General features: G+C 41.1%; 1 protein-coding gene across 4 annotated transcripts in view; it reads right to left on the bottom strand.

The window, feature by feature from the left end:
- Positions 1 to 16,941, bottom strand: part of RUNX2 (RUNX family transcription factor 2) — a 227,034-nt gene that overhangs the window by 201,537 nt on the left and 8,556 nt on the right. For all 4 annotated transcript variants that reach the window (XM_068557095.1, XM_068557094.1, XM_068557096.1 and 1 more), the window contains 2 exons: positions 15,525 to 15,681; positions 9,644 to 9,748 (listed from right to left, as the gene is read on the bottom strand). In XM_068557095.1, the coding sequence (XP_068413196.1) occupies positions 9,644 to 9,748; positions 15,525 to 15,681 (262 nt within the window). The remainder of the gene's footprint in view (positions 1 to 9,643; positions 9,749 to 15,524; positions 15,682 to 16,941) is intronic.

Genomic DNA, 16,941 nt, shown 5'->3' with positions numbered 1-16,941 from the left:
AGAATATATATACACATAACTGAATCACTTTGCTGTACACCAGAAACACTGTAAATCAACTATACTTCAATTAAAAAGGGAGAAAAATAAAACAAGATCTCTCTAACTCCAAAAAAAAAAAAAAACAAGAGAGAGAGTGACTGCAGTTAAAAGTATGCTAAGGTTCTTCTATTATCCAAGAGGTAGACAGAGATTATGATGAGTTTTATTAAGACAGATATACACTTTAGAATAGTAATGATAATTACTAAAAGAAAAGAAAGAAATTGAATGATAATTTGCAAACCAGGAGAGGAAAAAAGCCGGCACATATCTAGAACAAAACTAGATGAGAAATACTCTTATTAAAGGGAAATGTTTGCAAAAGGGGGAAATATGGAAATATAAAAACCCAAACTCACAGCTTGAAATTATAAAATCCTGCTCTCTTAGTAATACACCAGACCTGAAAAGCATCAGGAATCCACACTGCAACAGCTGACCTGCAGCAAAATTGCAACACTTGAACTTGGCAATGACTGCCTTCCAGGCTGGCCAAGGCCCTGCCTGCCCACTTGACTCTCTGTTTACTTCTAGTACCCAGGATTTGGCTGATTATTCGCCCTTTATCTCCCCAAGACCGCTCCCAATAAAGGATTCAAGATGACTTGTTTTTTATCTTAATATGAATTTAAGTCTGAGTTACCTTTCTCAGAGGTGTCTGGATATAAACCGTAATCCTGAATTTTAATGAAGTCCTTTTGTCTGCTAGCAAAGAGTCTCACCGCCAGTGCATAGCAGCAGGGAAATTTGGAGGGGAACGGGGAGCCCTTCCTTTGCTACTTAAGTACCACATCCCAAATACAGTCTCCTGCATATGACCTTGAATTAATAATTTCAATTTATGTGCTTTTTTATGAACTCCCTTAATTTCCAAGAGTTTCTCGAAAAACATGAGCAATTATTTTCAATGCCTGCCTAAATAAAAACTTCCGAGATTTTATGTGAAGACCAAAGACATCATAAAGGTACGCTATAACATGCGAGGTAGGGACAAGTATGAATATGAAGAGCAATATAACGAATCTTTTTTCTCTGTTATTTTTAAGTATTTCCTATTCTCCTCTGGTCCGTCCCTTCCTGAAGCAAACGCTAGAGTACAAACAAAATAGAAGTAAAGTAGTTCAGTGATCTATTGGGAATTCTCTCTCTTGGGAAGAAAAATTTATTTTTTATAAAATAAATAAAGCCAAAAAATGTTTTCCTCTCTCTCAAGCCCCTAACACTGTTTTAAGAATGAATGATTTCTGACTTACAGTGAGATATAAACCGGTGACACACTTGGATCCAGTCTGTGTGTGTTTTCAGAGCATATATCGCTTGAAAACCTGCCACGCTATATTTAGTTAGAAGTAAATACATCAACTGGAACTGTGTCTGTGGACAAGGTGTTCTTACTGGGAAAGCCACACTCCTTGTGAACACATGTCCGATACACTGAGAAAGCACATTTGGAACTGGAAAGCCAGGGGAGAGTGCAAAGGAGGGACACAAGCGTGTTTTAACGGCTGCGACAATTTGCCATGAAAGGATGTGAAGGCCCGGCTCCTTGCTGCAGCATGCCATGTGCTGCTGAATTCAATTACTGCCATGCCGTCTGCGAGCAATGGAATGTGTAAACAGGCCATATAGCCTTGCATCAGTTCCACAGAATGTTGCACAACCCAAAATGCCTCTCGATGTGTCATTTCCTTCTTGGCCATCTTCCCAGCTCCTGACAGTCAGTCAACAGAAAAAAATAGTACTGAAAGGGATTTAAAAATGCTCTTGTCAAGAGTACATTCCACCAACCACCAGACTTAACCTCCACCAGCGCTTCTGACTCTCCCTCACCATCCTCCTTAAGGAAAGGGGGAAAGGGAACAGTTTTTTAAAACTGTGATTATTCTCTTAAGTCAAAGATGTTCAACAAGACTTCCCTGGTGGCGCAGTGGTTAAGAATCCACCTGCCAATGCAGAGGACACGGGTTTGAGCCCTGATCCGGGAAGATCCCACATGCCGCAGAGCAACTAAGCCCGTGTGCCACAACTACTGAGCCTGTGCTCTAGAGCCCGCGAGCCACAACTACTGAACCCACGTGCCACAACTACTGAAGCCCACGCACCTAGAGCCCATGCTCCGCAACAAGAGAAGCCACTGCAGCAAGAAGCCCACGCACCCCAATGAAGAGTAGCCCCCGCTCGATGCAACCAGAGAAAGCCCGCATGCAGCAACAAAGATCCAACACAGCCAAAAATAAATAAATAAATAAATAAATTTATTTTAAAAAAAATGTTCAGCGATGTTTTGTATACTAGTGACTAAAGGATGAATATTTATGACCATGAAACTGCTGCTTGTGTTTGCTGACTTGTAAATATCAAAACATGACATGTGGGCTTCCCTGGTGGCGCAGTGGTTGAGAATCTGCCTGCCAATGCAGGGGACACGGGTTCGAGCCCTGGTCTGGGAAGATCCCACATGCCACGGAGCAACTAGGCCCGTGAGCCACAACTACTGAGCCTGCGCGTCTGGAGCCTGTGCTCCGCAACAAGAGAGGCCGCGACAGTGAGAGGCCCGCGCACCGCGATGAAGAGTGGCCCCCACTCACCGCAATTAGAGAAAGCCCTCGCACAGAAACGAAGACCCAACACAGCCAAAAATTAATTAGCTAATTAATTAATTTTTTTAAAAAATTGGATGCATGGATGAATGGTCCAGGAGCCCATCCCTCTCATTTAAAAAAAAAAAAAAAAACATGACATGTACCCATCACGTCCATTCCTTGGGCACTTCAGAGACAGGGAAGAACCACGGGAAGTCTGCAAGTCAAGAAGTGAAGGGCTTTTTTGCAGCAACATGGATGAACTCGGAGGGCATTATGCAAAGTGAAGTAAGTCAGACAGAGAAAGACAAATACTGTATGATATCACTTATATGTGGAATCTAAAAAATACAACAAACTAGTGAATAAAACAAAAAAGAAGCATACTCACAGATATACAAAACAAACCAGTGGTTACCGGTGGGAAGAGGGAAGTGGGGAGGGACAATATAGGGGTAGGGGAAAAAGAAAAGGGTTATTATGGGATTCTATGAAATCATGTGTGTGAAACTTTTGAAAACTGTGAAGCACTATAGAATTTAAAGAATCTTTCATTAAAAAAAAAAATTTTCTCATTAAAAAAGAGTTAAAGGCTTTTCTACTAATACTTTCCGCCAAAGACTAAAATTCAGGTCTGTGGCCTCAGGAGTATGGTACGAGGCTTAGCAATAGCAAGGGTATCTCAAATTGTCTTCACAGACAGCAAGAATGTGAACGCAAGAACTGTGTCCAGATGTATCAAATAGCTTTAAAACTAATTCTGCTGTCCCTCCATCCAACACACTTTACATGTCCCCCATCTTCTTTCACAGGTGACCAAGCTTTATAACAGCATCCGCCATGGATAAATAAGGAAAGGTCATGGGCCAGCCATCATCAAAAGCCTATTCCTTCACCCAACTAGGATGAAGAGCAGTGAAGGATAAAAGCCAGCTGCTGCTGACACCATCTGCAATAAGGCAGAGAAAATGCCAAGCTCGCCATTCTCGCCACCCTTCACGGGACTGCAGGTGACCCAGTCTCAGAACTGGGTGGAACCGCATAGGAGAAAAATGAGACGATTCTGTGCCCAGACCACTCTGTTTTGATTAAATCTGTCACCTTCAGTTTATAAGGTAAAATGTCTGCAACTGGAAGTGCCCAAGAATATGGAAAAACAAAATGTTCTTTAAAGAATTAAAAATGTGCTGATGAACTGGACCACAGGTGAGAAGGAGCAAGCGGGAAAAGAAAACAGTTTGGCTGCAGGACACAAGCCTGACAAGCTGGGTGAAGCAGGGTGCTGAGGCAGCTCTAGAAACACACACGTACCCTGCACGTCCAGAGAAGCTGTCACTCACCTAAGCACCAGCCCTGCTGAAGTCGCAAACGGAGCCAAGCAGAGCACTGCTGCAGCCATGCGCTCCAAGCCTACAGGAAAGGAGCCGGATGGCGGGAAAGAAAAGGCGGGGCTTCCCCCTTCTCCCACCAGGTCAGGACAGGTAGCTGGCCGGCAGTGACCGGGAGTGTCCCAGCAGTAAGGACACAGGTGATGGCTCTGGTCTCTCCCTGAGAGTAACTATTAACTATGATTTACTTCCCTGGGGCACAACACACAAAAGCTATTAGAAACCCATCCATGTGTGTTAGGTATCAGGTTTGCAGGTGTGCTGGCGAGTGAGACTTTTCAGTGCTGGGTGATGTAGAATACAAAGCCTCCAGGCTTGCTCATTTGAAGAGTCATAAGATACTTTGGCTACAGACTTGCCATGTTGCCGAGCAAGGCTAATAACCTCTTTATGTTAAAAGATCTAATGTTCTTCTCAAATAAGAGTATTGATCTGGCTTGGCTTGCTGTTGACCTGTGAATACCAAGCACCACAAGGTAACACCCACCCTTAATTCATCTGGTAATTACCAAATTGGTCCAATCCAGAGTGAAGCTGCTATCACCGAAACTGGGAGTCACCTTGTAGAACTTTAAATGTCTCCCAGATTAAAAAGTCAAGAGATCTTTTCAGGAGATGGTACCTCAAAAAATTATTTCTCCTGTTGCAACAATGACATTTCCCATCTAAGCACTGATGGAAGTTGGTGATACTGGTGGTCCAGTGAACCACTGCCCCCATCATTAATATCTTTGTGGGGCTCCCCCCGTCCCCTTGAGGCTAGGCTGCACCTGTATCTTGCTTTAACCAACAGAGTATGGAAGAAGTAACTCCCTACTAGTTCTGAGCCTTAAGAAGCCTTACAAAGACCTGAAAGCTCGCACTTTTGCACCTGAGGGAGACCTGAGCTGCCATATAGGAAGTCAGACTCTGCTGGAGAAGCCGCATGGAGAGCGGGAGGCTCTGGGACTACAGGAGAGAGAGAAAGGCCCAGCTGTCCCCTTATTCCACCGAGCCCAACCTTCCAGCCATCCCACCAAGGCACCAGACATAGCAATGAGGCCATCATGCATGTTCCAGCACTAGCCACCGTGTTACTGCAGACACAAGAAGGACGCCAAGCAAGACCACAGAAAACCCATCCAGATGAACCCCAGTCAACCCATAGAGTCGTGAGAAATAATAAACTGGTTGCTGTTTTAAGCCATTATGGGGACTTCCCTGGCGGTCCAGTGGTTAGGACTCCGTGCTTTCACTGCCGAGGGCCCAGGTTCGATCCCTGGTCGGGGAACTAAGACCCCACAAGCCGTACGGTGCAGCCAAAAAAAAAAAGTAAGAGCCATTATGTTTGGGGATGGTTTGTTATTTAGCAATAGATAACTGACAAAGCAGCAAGAGAATGAAAAGGCTTCTGACTGTGTAAAGTGATTTACTTTTTCCATCCTCTGCACAGCCAGTAATACCCTTCCCATCAGTCCTCTTCCCTAACTCGGAACCACTGCAATAGAACATGACACTGCTGAGCAAGATTTCACCTTCCTGGAGAAATTCTTTCAATCAGACTGCAGCTGGAACCAAGTGCATACAAGGAACAAAGGATCCTAATAGAAACTGATGTTTAAAAGAGGTATCCAAACGCATTACTGTTGCTGCTGCCCCGCTGACTTCTGCTGGCGAACATACGGCAGTACCTCTTCAGAGCTAACTTGCCAACAGGAGGTCAAAACGCCTTGCCTAAACACAAGACTTACAAATTTGGGATCTTAAGTATGATGTCATGTCTTAAAATGATAAGCTGGCAAAGAAAATAAATGGCATTCTGTAAAGATGTGCACCTTCTCATGTTTACGCTACTTAAGATGAAGGTTCTAATAAGTCATCGGCTATGTTCCTTTAAAGGGAAGTTTTATAACTGAGATGAATCACAACTGCAAAAGATCAAAGTTAAAAAACATCAATGATGCCATGGGGTACTTTTTAATCTTGTAATGAGTGATGATCATGTGCTCTTATGAAGTTAGTCCAACTGCCAACGCCAGATGTGTATATTAAGAAAAGGAGTTGTTTGTGATGTGACAGCACCAGTTCAGCTGCCAGAGACAGAAAACATAGAAGGATGAAACCTTTCTGATTTTTGAGTGAAAAGCAAGTCTTGGCAGATGTGCTGATAAGCAGGGCCTCCAAGGAGGGGTACTAGTGCATCCAAGCACCCTCTCTTGGACTTTGCTGCAAATAAATTGTTTATCATCAGTTCTGTACAGCTGTCCCCAGGCAGCATGAATACCTGCTCAAGCACAATTTATAGCACTTATTAGTGTTATTTACTGATGAGCAGAAATTAGTAAAGCCATCTGCAAGAAAAAAAAATATTACCCTAGAGAACAGAATCTAGATGGTATCTATTTCCTGGAAGCGTACTCTAAGCAAAACTACAGCAAACTTCTGACACTGAAATTGATGTAATAATAGCTCACGCTTAATTAGCACTTACTACACGATAGTCACTGTGTTGTGCATTTTACATACATGACATCACTGAACATCTTTGCAGCAACTGATGAGAAAGATACTATTATTCTTCTTCTCACTAACTATTATTATTATTCTCACTTTAACAGAGGAAACTGAAGCAAAGAGAACTTAGGTAACTTGCCTACCACCACACAACTGGTAAACAGCGGAGCCGGGCTTTCAGTCCAGACAGCCTGACACAAAAGCCCACACCCTTAATCACTACGTTATTGCTGTGTAAAGACCCAACCAGTTAACGCAGAACTCGTCCTTGTTCAAATAGCTCATCTACCAGAAGTAGCCTGTTCAATATATACTATGGTCTTCCAAAGAAGGACTGAAATTCCATTAACAGAAATCAAGAGCACGAAACACTCAACCCCTTCAAATCACTGCAGCAATAAACAGGCGTACATTCTTTCGATGACAACCACTACTTAAAGAATTAAAATTCTGTGGGAGAAGATGCTAAAACAATTGCATTCATTGTCTTTTTTTCCACCCTCAGGAAAGCCTTTTTCTGAAGTCCTTCTCTGTTAACGGTCGAGAAAATAAGCCACTTTGAAGTCTAGAGCAGTGATTGGCAAACCACAACTTGTGTGTCAAATCTCACCCACCACCTGCTTTTGTAAATAAAGTTTTATTGAAACACAGCCATAACCATCCATTTATGTATTGGTGAAGGCTGCTTTTGAGTTACATTGGCAGAGCTGAGTACCTGTGACAGAGATCGTATGGCCCAAAGGGTTGAAATCATTTACTATCTGGCACTTTACAGAAAAAGTTTGCCAACCCATGTTCTAGAGGATTCTCCATTTACCATCACTTACACGAAAATCAGTCAAAATCCTGTCATACTCACAGTTGAAGGAAGTTGAAAATCCTGGGCATTTTCCACACCTGGGAGTCTCAAAATTAAAGAACAATATTGAGATGAGAGCTATACTTACAAACATTCAGTGCCCAGATGGCCAAGAGCAGGGCAGAAGGAAATAATCCAGTACAGAGAACCCAGGTTGTAGGATTAAAATGTTACCGATACCAGACCCTTCGTTACATCCAGACACTGAGTTTGACCAGTCACCTCGTGATGTCAGATAAATGACATCACGTTTCCACAGATATTTTTGGATCATGAGCAATGTTACTCAGGCTGATCTAGGGCGGTGATCTGCCACTCGACTTCTGTATCTGCTTCCCCCTCCCACCCTCAGCAGCACCCAAAGCGTGAACTCAGGTCACACAAGTACCAGCCGCCCCCTCTACTCCTAACCCTCATTGCTTTCAGAGCACTTCTCTGCCTTCGCAGGGCAGTGAACCTAGCAACTATTAATTCTGCCAACAACCTCTTGGGAATGAGGTAATACTACCCTCGCTTGAAAGAGAAGTGACTTTTCCAAAGCTACTGTACCTCCTCCCTTTTGTCACCACTTTCAGAATGAGGCAGCACCCACCTTTCCCCGCTTCCTCTCCCAACCATCAACTCTGAGCATCAACCCGTGAACATCTGGAGACACACACACACACACACACAAACATATACACACACACAATGATGGTTTTTCCAAGAACTGAGAAAAGCAGCTGAGATCAGCAGGAAACATCTTTACAAGACAAGTATTAGTCGTGTTAAATGTTAAAAGACTACCATCCTGCTTTATGCATTACTAAGAGGGATGTCCCTGCCTTTCCAGGAACGCAGGGGCTAATTAGATTAAATGCTAGAAGATGTCTTCCATCCTAAGGCATCGTCCCAGATGGATGGCAGTCCAGAAAAGTCAGACAAAACCCCAAACCAGGCCAGACGGCCCTGCGCTGATCGATTCACCTGCACTGCGTGACCACTAGCCCTGACAACCGGAGACTTGGGGCGACCAGAGACGTGTGTGTGGCCACAGCCTAATAGGACATTCTCAAACTGAGCAGACAGGTCCAGCACTCCCAACGTTGGAAAACCTAGAAGAACGCCATACACATGAAAGGCGGAGAAAAGAAAAACCTCAAAGACTGGCCTTTGAGGCAGGAAACCTCCCTAATTCAGACAAGCAGTCAGCCTTCGTGAGAAGAAACAGCGGCCAGAGGAGCGGAAGGCAACACGTGTTCCCACCGCTCAGGGACAGGCTGCCAGGGGTAGAGGCAAAACTTCACCAGCCCTTTGCTCTCGGTTTTAGGGGAAGAAGAGCTATGCCACTCTCACTGTCTAGGCAGGTGTACTGTTATATAACAAATATTTCTGCCAGCTGTCCCTCCACCACAAACCAAATTAAACTCTCCAAACACAATGAATGCCTAGGCCTCCAATGAATTCACTCATCAAAGGCAGAGTTCTGTATGATGTTTCCATTGGCACAGAATTTTTAATGTTGTATATATCAAATAATCTTTAATCCTTAAATATATTTAAATACTGCTCTGGTGAGTATGTTGAAATTAGTTTTGGGGGCGGGGCAGGGAAGGCAAACCTGTTTTAATTTAGGTTTAGGAGGAAAATGATATTAGCCCAAATGGATTGTGTGCACTGCCTTAAAATGATGCTGGTTCAACCTTCTAGATGTCTCAGGAGACAAATAAATCAAGGTGGATTTAAACCTGGCTTGACTCTGTTAAAGAAACTATCTATGGCAATTACTAGAACAAGACCAAACAACAGTGTTGTAACAATCAAGCAAGTTATCGTTTGCAAATAAATTCTTTGTAATTAAGCAGTGTGCTCTTTATAAAGGGAACTGAGTGGGCGAGTTAAAAAGTTAAAACACATTCTTAGACCATGGGAAACACACACAAATGCTTTTTGACTAAGCTCAGGACTTTTCAATTTATTGTTTTCTTCCTCAGCTCTCGTGGGTCTGTTCTGCCTTGTCTGTTGTGCCCAGTGGATGAACAGAATTTTTAGGAAAAAGTTACAGCAACGGAAAGTCACAAAGTTGTGTAGGGCTTAGCAATTTTGCGGCAAAGGTGAAAAGTGTAATTTGATTTTCTACTAACTGTGAAGTTCTCCTAATTGTCCCTCATAAAAATATATGCAGATAGCAAACTTGGCAAAGAAACTATGTGAAAGTAGCACTAACTTATTTGGGATAAATTCCTCACAGGGTCTCTGCACACTCTATTCCCATTTCCAGTAGGAAGGCAAGCACTTACTTCTGGGTTCCCGGGGTCCATCCACTGTAACTTTAATAGCTCTGTGATAGGTGGCGACTTGAGGAGGATTTGTGAAGACAGTTATGGTCAAGGTGAAACTCTTGCCTGCAGATAGAAAAGGGGAAAGAAAATCCACAGTGAATATAAAAAGACAGTATTGATGATAAAAATAGCAGTACAGATGTCCAAACTGCATTTAAGCATCGCTGAAGAGGGAACAAAACAGCAAGGGTCAGGACTCCTTATTCTAATGAGAAACCCTCTGATGGCCACCTTGGGGAGTTGCTAAGCTCACTGAGTGCTAAGATCATCACCTTCACGGCAGTCCTGTGCAAGGAGGCTCCAATTCCAAAAAAGAATTGTAGCAAGAGCCCTAATGAAAACAAAAACTGGACCTCTTGAAGAGGGTTCTCTTTCCCTTCAGTTTTCTCCAACATCAGGAACACATCCAAGCAGAAAATTTTAGAAGTCTTTATTTAGGATTGGGTCATGACCCCGTGAGAGAACAATAGTAAATCACTGTTGATTATGCTATTGACTTCACATGGCTTTAGCATTTCATTTGCTTAACTGCACTACAGTGAGAAGATGAAAGAGGAAGGTTCTTATGGGAATCATTTTAACAGGAGCCAGTGTCTCCCGTCCTGGCCTTAATGTGCCTGTGGTATGATGATTTCATCATTACTGGAACAAAGTTTTTCTCCTCCCTGCCCACCCCTTCCCTAACATACATCCTCGCTCAGCAGCAATCTTGAAATGACTCCCTGACAGTGACTTATTTTTGGCTAAATGTACATGACATCTCCCAATGTAAACATGAATACTTGCTTTTAGCAGAGGGTGTACTTCATCGAAATATTACATCTGATGTTTCAAATTAATGAGCTAAAGGTGATGAACAGAGGTGGGGGGGAAGACGGGGGCGGGGGGGGGGGCGGGGGGAAGTTTAGGAGCAGATTTGGATGTTTGCTTTCTCCAGAAGAAGATACCAGACTCTGTTACCCAGACTCACTGACAGTTGTAATCAGTTAAGATTTGCGACGGTTAGTCATGTCAGATAGTCAAAACTGCAAACTGTTACAAGACAGGAAGAGGTGGGCGTGAAGCAGTGACTCAATAAAACATTCAGCAATCTCAGGCCAGAGCATTCATTTAGCCTGCTCCTGGGACAGATCTTTAAAAAGCTCATTTCATTTTGCTTTGTTTTCTGGTCAGAGACTGTTTTTCCCTTTACTGAAAGCAGAGGGTATGAAATCAAAACACAAATCTTAAACAATATGTAGCAATGCAAAGTTTAATGCAATCTTTTCAAAGCTTAATATGGAACAGGTTATACACAGGGCTTAATGTGGAACAGGTCTTTGGCTGTCAAGTCTAGTGAATGGGTTTTCTTTTCAACCCAGACCACGTAAGTTCCTAAAATATGTTTAAGACACATATCATTTGTTACTCTGTATATATAGTTTTAAGTCTCTTTGGCTATACTTTGGCCAAGAAAAAAAAAAAAAATAGGAAAGAGGGAGATGTAGGGGGAGGGGGTACAGGGAAAATGAATATTGATTAGAAACCTATTAAGTGCCAGTCACTTCATACACATTATCTCATTTAATACTACCCAGTCAGGTTTATCACCCCCATGTCACAAATGAGGAAACCGAAGCCCAGAGAGTATTGGGAATTTAACCACACAGCTAATAAGTGGAAAAAATCAGGACCTGAATCCAGGTCTTCCAGACCCTAAAATTAATGCTCTTCCTTTTAACTTTATCAGAGAACATTTTTAGAAATTAATAGGTAATTTATTACTACATGTGTCCCAAACAGCTCTATCAGACCAAGAAGCAAATATAAATCTACTAATGTAGTATGTCAGTCAGAATGATGAAATCATCTATTCTTAAAGTGTCACTGATATATCGTATTTCATCCATTATATATTGAATGTTACATGGATTTAAGTAATTTAATTGTCTGGTTGGGGAACAGAGGATTTATTACAAACATTAAGACTAACCAGAAGAATAAGGCAGCCAGGAGTCTAAACTAGTCATAGAAAACTGAAATGTCTACAGAAATGGAGATTAGAAAGTTGAATAGGAAGCCACTGGATCCAGATCAGGACCTTAAAACAATGGGAAGTTCTGGAGGAGTGAATGGGCTGAACCCCTAGATTGAAAGTTAATTTGCATTAAACTGTAAAAAGATCCATTCTGGGTTGGATCAATGGTCTGTGAGTCAGGATCGCATTTCTAACAGTGGCTTTGAGGGCAGTGCTTGGAAGACAGCTGTCATCTGTGGCACAAATCTTCATAAATCAAGGATGTACACATCTCAGTTGTCCTTAATGACTCTAAATAACCTGCTAGAGACACTGCCCATGAGTTTATATAAACCGGTTCTAAGAGTATTGCTGTTTGAGACTTTTACAACTCACTTAGGATATTAAAAGGCATCGATGCTTCTCCCAAATTCAGAGGAACACCTTAGGTAGGAACAAAAGCCAAATATAAAATCCACCCTCCAAGATAAAGCATCTAAATGTTCAAAACAGAACCAGTTTTCTACAAAGACCTCTTTTAAAAAGAGGTGGGTTTGGGGGAAAGGAAACAAGTATTTGAGTCCGACGGCGGTCTTCTAAGATCAAATCCTAAGGATCAAGATGTACTTACTTTAACAACTAAAACAAAAACCAAGGAGGTTCCTTCCACTTCTCATTGCCCCTTCAGAAGGAACATGAACGTAACGTTCAAGAAACTTCCACCCAACTAGGTAATTTGTTCTTCCCCCTATAAACAGTGATACATTTCCTAAGTCAAATGTTTATATGCATATTCATGACTTCCTTAAATTAAAAAAAAATTTCCAAATCGCATTGTTTATTACTTTCCATAATAAGTGATAAAAATGCATGCTCTTAAGGAGCTAGCGCTCATTAGACAACTAATTGTAGCATCCTTGGCTTCATCTAGGAACTAGTTCTGCAATGTGTCCTTCAAGTCATATATTTTCTGAGATACACATAGGAACTGTCATTGAAAGACAATTCCAACCTAGCCCGAGGGGCTGTCAGAAATTGTCGGGAAAGTTAAGACTATAAGCACGCATTGTATCCTAAATTGACAAAGTACCATGCTCTGTACACTGCAGGTGCTTAGAAGTGCTTGTAAATTAAAAGCAACATGCTTGATGTCAAAAGTGAGGAAACACACCAAGAAAACTTAAGAACCAAAGTCACTTTAAATACTCCTGTTTCAAATATAAAGGAGAAAAAAGGAAAAGACAATTTAAAAATATAAGCCACTCCTCACTTAATGCAAGTTTCACCGATGCTCTACTTTTATTCCAAAGTACTTCATAAAAGTTGTGGTCACTGGATAACCCATAATGCCAGAGTAAATAGTGATGTGACTCCCTTATAAATCAAACACTGTTTTGCAATTTCTGAGAGTTTATATTTCTACCAGTGAAAAAAACTGTACCGTTTGAGGAACTTGGTGTTTTTTATTTTTTAATGCTACTGAAATAGAAAATTTAAATAGCTGGGGAAAAAATACAATGGTAGCAGCATGTTGACCCAGACTTAAAAACCTGAGAGAAATGTAGAAGTGTGAAAATCAAAGAGGAAGCTGGAAAGAGTCTGTTAGAAAGCAGGTCAGGTACACAGGCAGGTTAAAGGGTTTCCTGCCACTGAAGAACTGACCCATTTTTTTTTTTTAAAGAGTGGTATCTCTTGTCAGTATTCTCTGTCCTTTTTTCCTCTTCATTTCAGCTTGATATTACTGTTTCCTTTCATATAATGTTAATGTCATGATATAAAAATCTATTATTAGTGATAAATCAATTTTTCTTCCTCTCTCCACCCGCTCCCCCCACCCCCAATCTAAGTCTCGAAGACAAGTCTGGACCAATTTCTCCATCCTGCCTCTGGCAGCAAACTGTAGCATTTCAGATCCTCCACCAAGTCCCGGCTGCTTCAAAGGAAAAATCCTACTTTCTTCAGTTAAGATCATAAGAAATATAGGGGGAGGGGGTCAGCTCTGTTTGGACATAATTACACTTCATCAAAAGAAGCTTTCTTCATCTTCCATGCGTGAAAAGTCTGCAAGCAGTTAAGTCTGTCTTTTTTTTTTAAAATATAAAAATTGCTATTTGGGAAACCAGCCAAAACTCAGAAAGCCAATATAGTAAAACAGTGCACACCCTTTGTTTCTCTTTGAAGTTTCTTAAATAAATATGTTGAGGGTTTACAAAGTACACTATCACTTTGCCATAGTTTCTACTCAAATTGATCAGAGAAAAGTTATGGAGTATCTATATAATACAAAAGCAAGATAAATGAAAACACTAGTTTGTATCTGTAAAGTAAAATGAAGTATAGCGCCCGGTCTTTTAAATACTAAAATTCATTACTCTAGTTCAAAACAAAATAATATTACATAAGGAGAAAGATGCAACTCAGAGCATACAGGTAAATCATCGTGTTCAAATTTTTCTTGATTCTTACTAGAAAAAAGAAATTTTAATTGTACTGTGGACCTGCACCAGTAACTGAGAAAAAAAAAATGAATACACACACATACACACTTCACACCTAATCAGTCAACAGTGAGACAGAATGTGTCTTTTTTTTTTTTTCTTTTAATGAAAGTGAACTAAACCTGATGCTGAGATAACCCCTTGAGTTTTGATTCTACCAGAGGCTCTGAGCCTCATTTTATTTCAAACCTTTCAGTAACCGTATCTCATTAGCATGCATCATTTTTTTTTAAGTTAAAAAGTACAACTTCTTGGCCGTGTTCCTAGAAAGTACACTAAAACTACTCATCGGAAACAGCCTTGCCTGAACTTCCCTTATCAAGTTTTTACAATGGTAATAATTTGACATCTGATCCAAACTAAAGGGCAATTATTGGACATGGTTTAAAAATTGATGCTTCTTATTTCCTAATTCAAACCTGTGTTGAAGTCACCCCATAGGTCTTTATAATTTAATTCACCCCAGTCCTAAAGTGGTCTATTTTCTCTCTTCTCATCGAAATACTTAACATGGAAATATTAGATTCAATCAATAAATAAATGAACATAATACTTCTAATGAATGATGATTAAAAGTCTCTCTATAGAATAAGTAAATAAAAGCCAAATATTGGTTTTCTTTGAGACTTTTTTAAAAACATTAACCCCATTTATGAAACAGCTATAAAAACCCTAAAGGGGATTATTTTCTGTTTTATGATCTTTTGATGGATTCCTAATATTTGAATGGGGGTGTGGATGGTGGAAACTCTTAAATAATGTAGAAATATTTAGAGTTCTGATCATTCATCTACATAGTCATACTAACATAAGTAACATCTTATTCACTTATGTGAATGAAAAGCCTTCTGTAAAAAACCATGATTTTTAAATAGGTTCTTATAGAAGTAAATTAAATCCTATAGAGGTAACATATGTGACAAGTGAAGAGCGTTATACTTGCTGTCCTTGCTACAACTTAGAGCAAAATTGATATTACCAGGAAATTGATCCAATGCATTCCCTTTTCTTTGCCCTTTGCCACTGAATGCACTCAGTTACTTGGCTCCTCGTAACTCAGAACTTGAACCTCCAACTGTTCTTCCCTCCACCTTATATGCTCACACCCAGTGAAATTAGGAACTGGTTCTTCGGAAAACACTGTTTGAATTTTCAATATCATAAAACAAATGAAAAAGGCCTGAGTACTCACTAAAACACTCAACCTCATCTGGACGTATTTAAAGAAAACCTTTAGTAATTCTATTCGGTAGAAGGTACTGATTTGAATACAGACAGGCCTACATTTCATCAGAGGATCCTAATGTGTTTATTCCATTATCCATATTAAAAATCAGAGACCTACCTCGTCCACTCCGGCCCACAAATCTCAGATCGTTGAACCTGGCTACTTGGTTTTTCATAACAGCAGAGGCATTTCGGAGCTCAGCAGAATAATTTTCATCATTACCCGCCATGACGGTAACCACAGTCCCATCTGGTACCTCTCCGAGGGCTACCACCTACATAAAACAGGAAACACAGCAACAATAATGGCACATCAGAAAAGCTTAAACACTGAGAATATAGTCTCATGGTAAATGATGCATCTTATCAGAACTTAGTGCTCTAGTCCAGTAATGGCAGACAGGAATGAGGCATCTGCATGTGGGTTCGGATGCCACTTCAAAGAGACCAGTGTTTCAGGGTCCACCCATTCCAAAGGCAGGCAAAAGTTTCCTTCATTTGTTGTTGGATTCTTCACAGAATGCATGTACATTTTTATTAAATCCCCATGTTAAGTTGTCCATAGGAATTATGCCACAGAAGGAAAGCTGATGCCCAATCTGCAGATTGCATTGTACACATTAAGGCACCGCCTGTCTGCAGCCTGGAGCGCCCTGAGGTGTGGTCTCATCCAGATCACAGGCCAAAAAGAAAAAAAAAGGAAGTCTGGTCAGCTCTATGGGAGACGATATTTAGGGGAAACCTTACAGTTCCTGACTATAGGGAAGACTAAATATAGTGTGGTATCCAGAACTACATTTCATCTCCTTACTTCGAGCTAGATATCCAGCTTTCAATCACACTGCAAAGAACTACTGAATGCCCACTCTGCAGTGGGACCCATGGAACATACAAAGCCATCAAGAAGCCTAAAGTCTAGGTACAGGATAAAGATATATAAGAGGCTGAAAATGACCACCGACAAATGAGTGGTATAGACAGAAAATACACCCTTAGCCAAACTTCTGTCTTGTCCCGTCTGCCATCTTGGAATGACGCACTTGCCTCCTTAATCTTCAACAATTAACCTGCAGCCGATTAACTCGGGCAAGTCAGGATCCAGGATAATCAGTCTTTGAGTCTAATAAACATTTTCACTGCTGCAAGGCAAGGATCACACTCCAGGGTTGGCTAACTTGCAAATTGGTGCCTCTGATTAACATGGAGCCCGGAAGGGAATGTCGGTGCAGAGTCTTTGTTGTCATATATAAAACACACTATTCTTAATCCATGAATTAAGGCCTTGCCCCTTGATAACATCCTTTCTCTCAACTAACTTCCAGGATCCTATAATATTCAGATGAGTTCCATCTCTTGCTCGTTCGGCTTCCAGATGCCCATGTGGTGACTAAGCCACAGCTCTGGCTACAGTAGCCCCACTACCCTCCAATGACAATATCCATGTGTGCTTGCCTGTCTGGCAAATATTACCCTCATCCTTCTGCTACTCCCTCTTTTGTCAAGATGTCCATAAGGCAAACCAAAGCATTTAATTC

Source organism: Eschrichtius robustus, chromosome 12, assembly GCF_028021215.1.
Source record: "Eschrichtius robustus isolate mEscRob2 chromosome 12, mEscRob2.pri, whole genome shotgun sequence".
NCBI lineage: Eukaryota > Metazoa > Chordata > Mammalia > Artiodactyla > Eschrichtiidae > Eschrichtius > Eschrichtius robustus.
The sequence above is the reverse complement of the archived record's forward strand: the minus strand, read 5'-3'. Positions and strand labels throughout refer to the sequence as shown.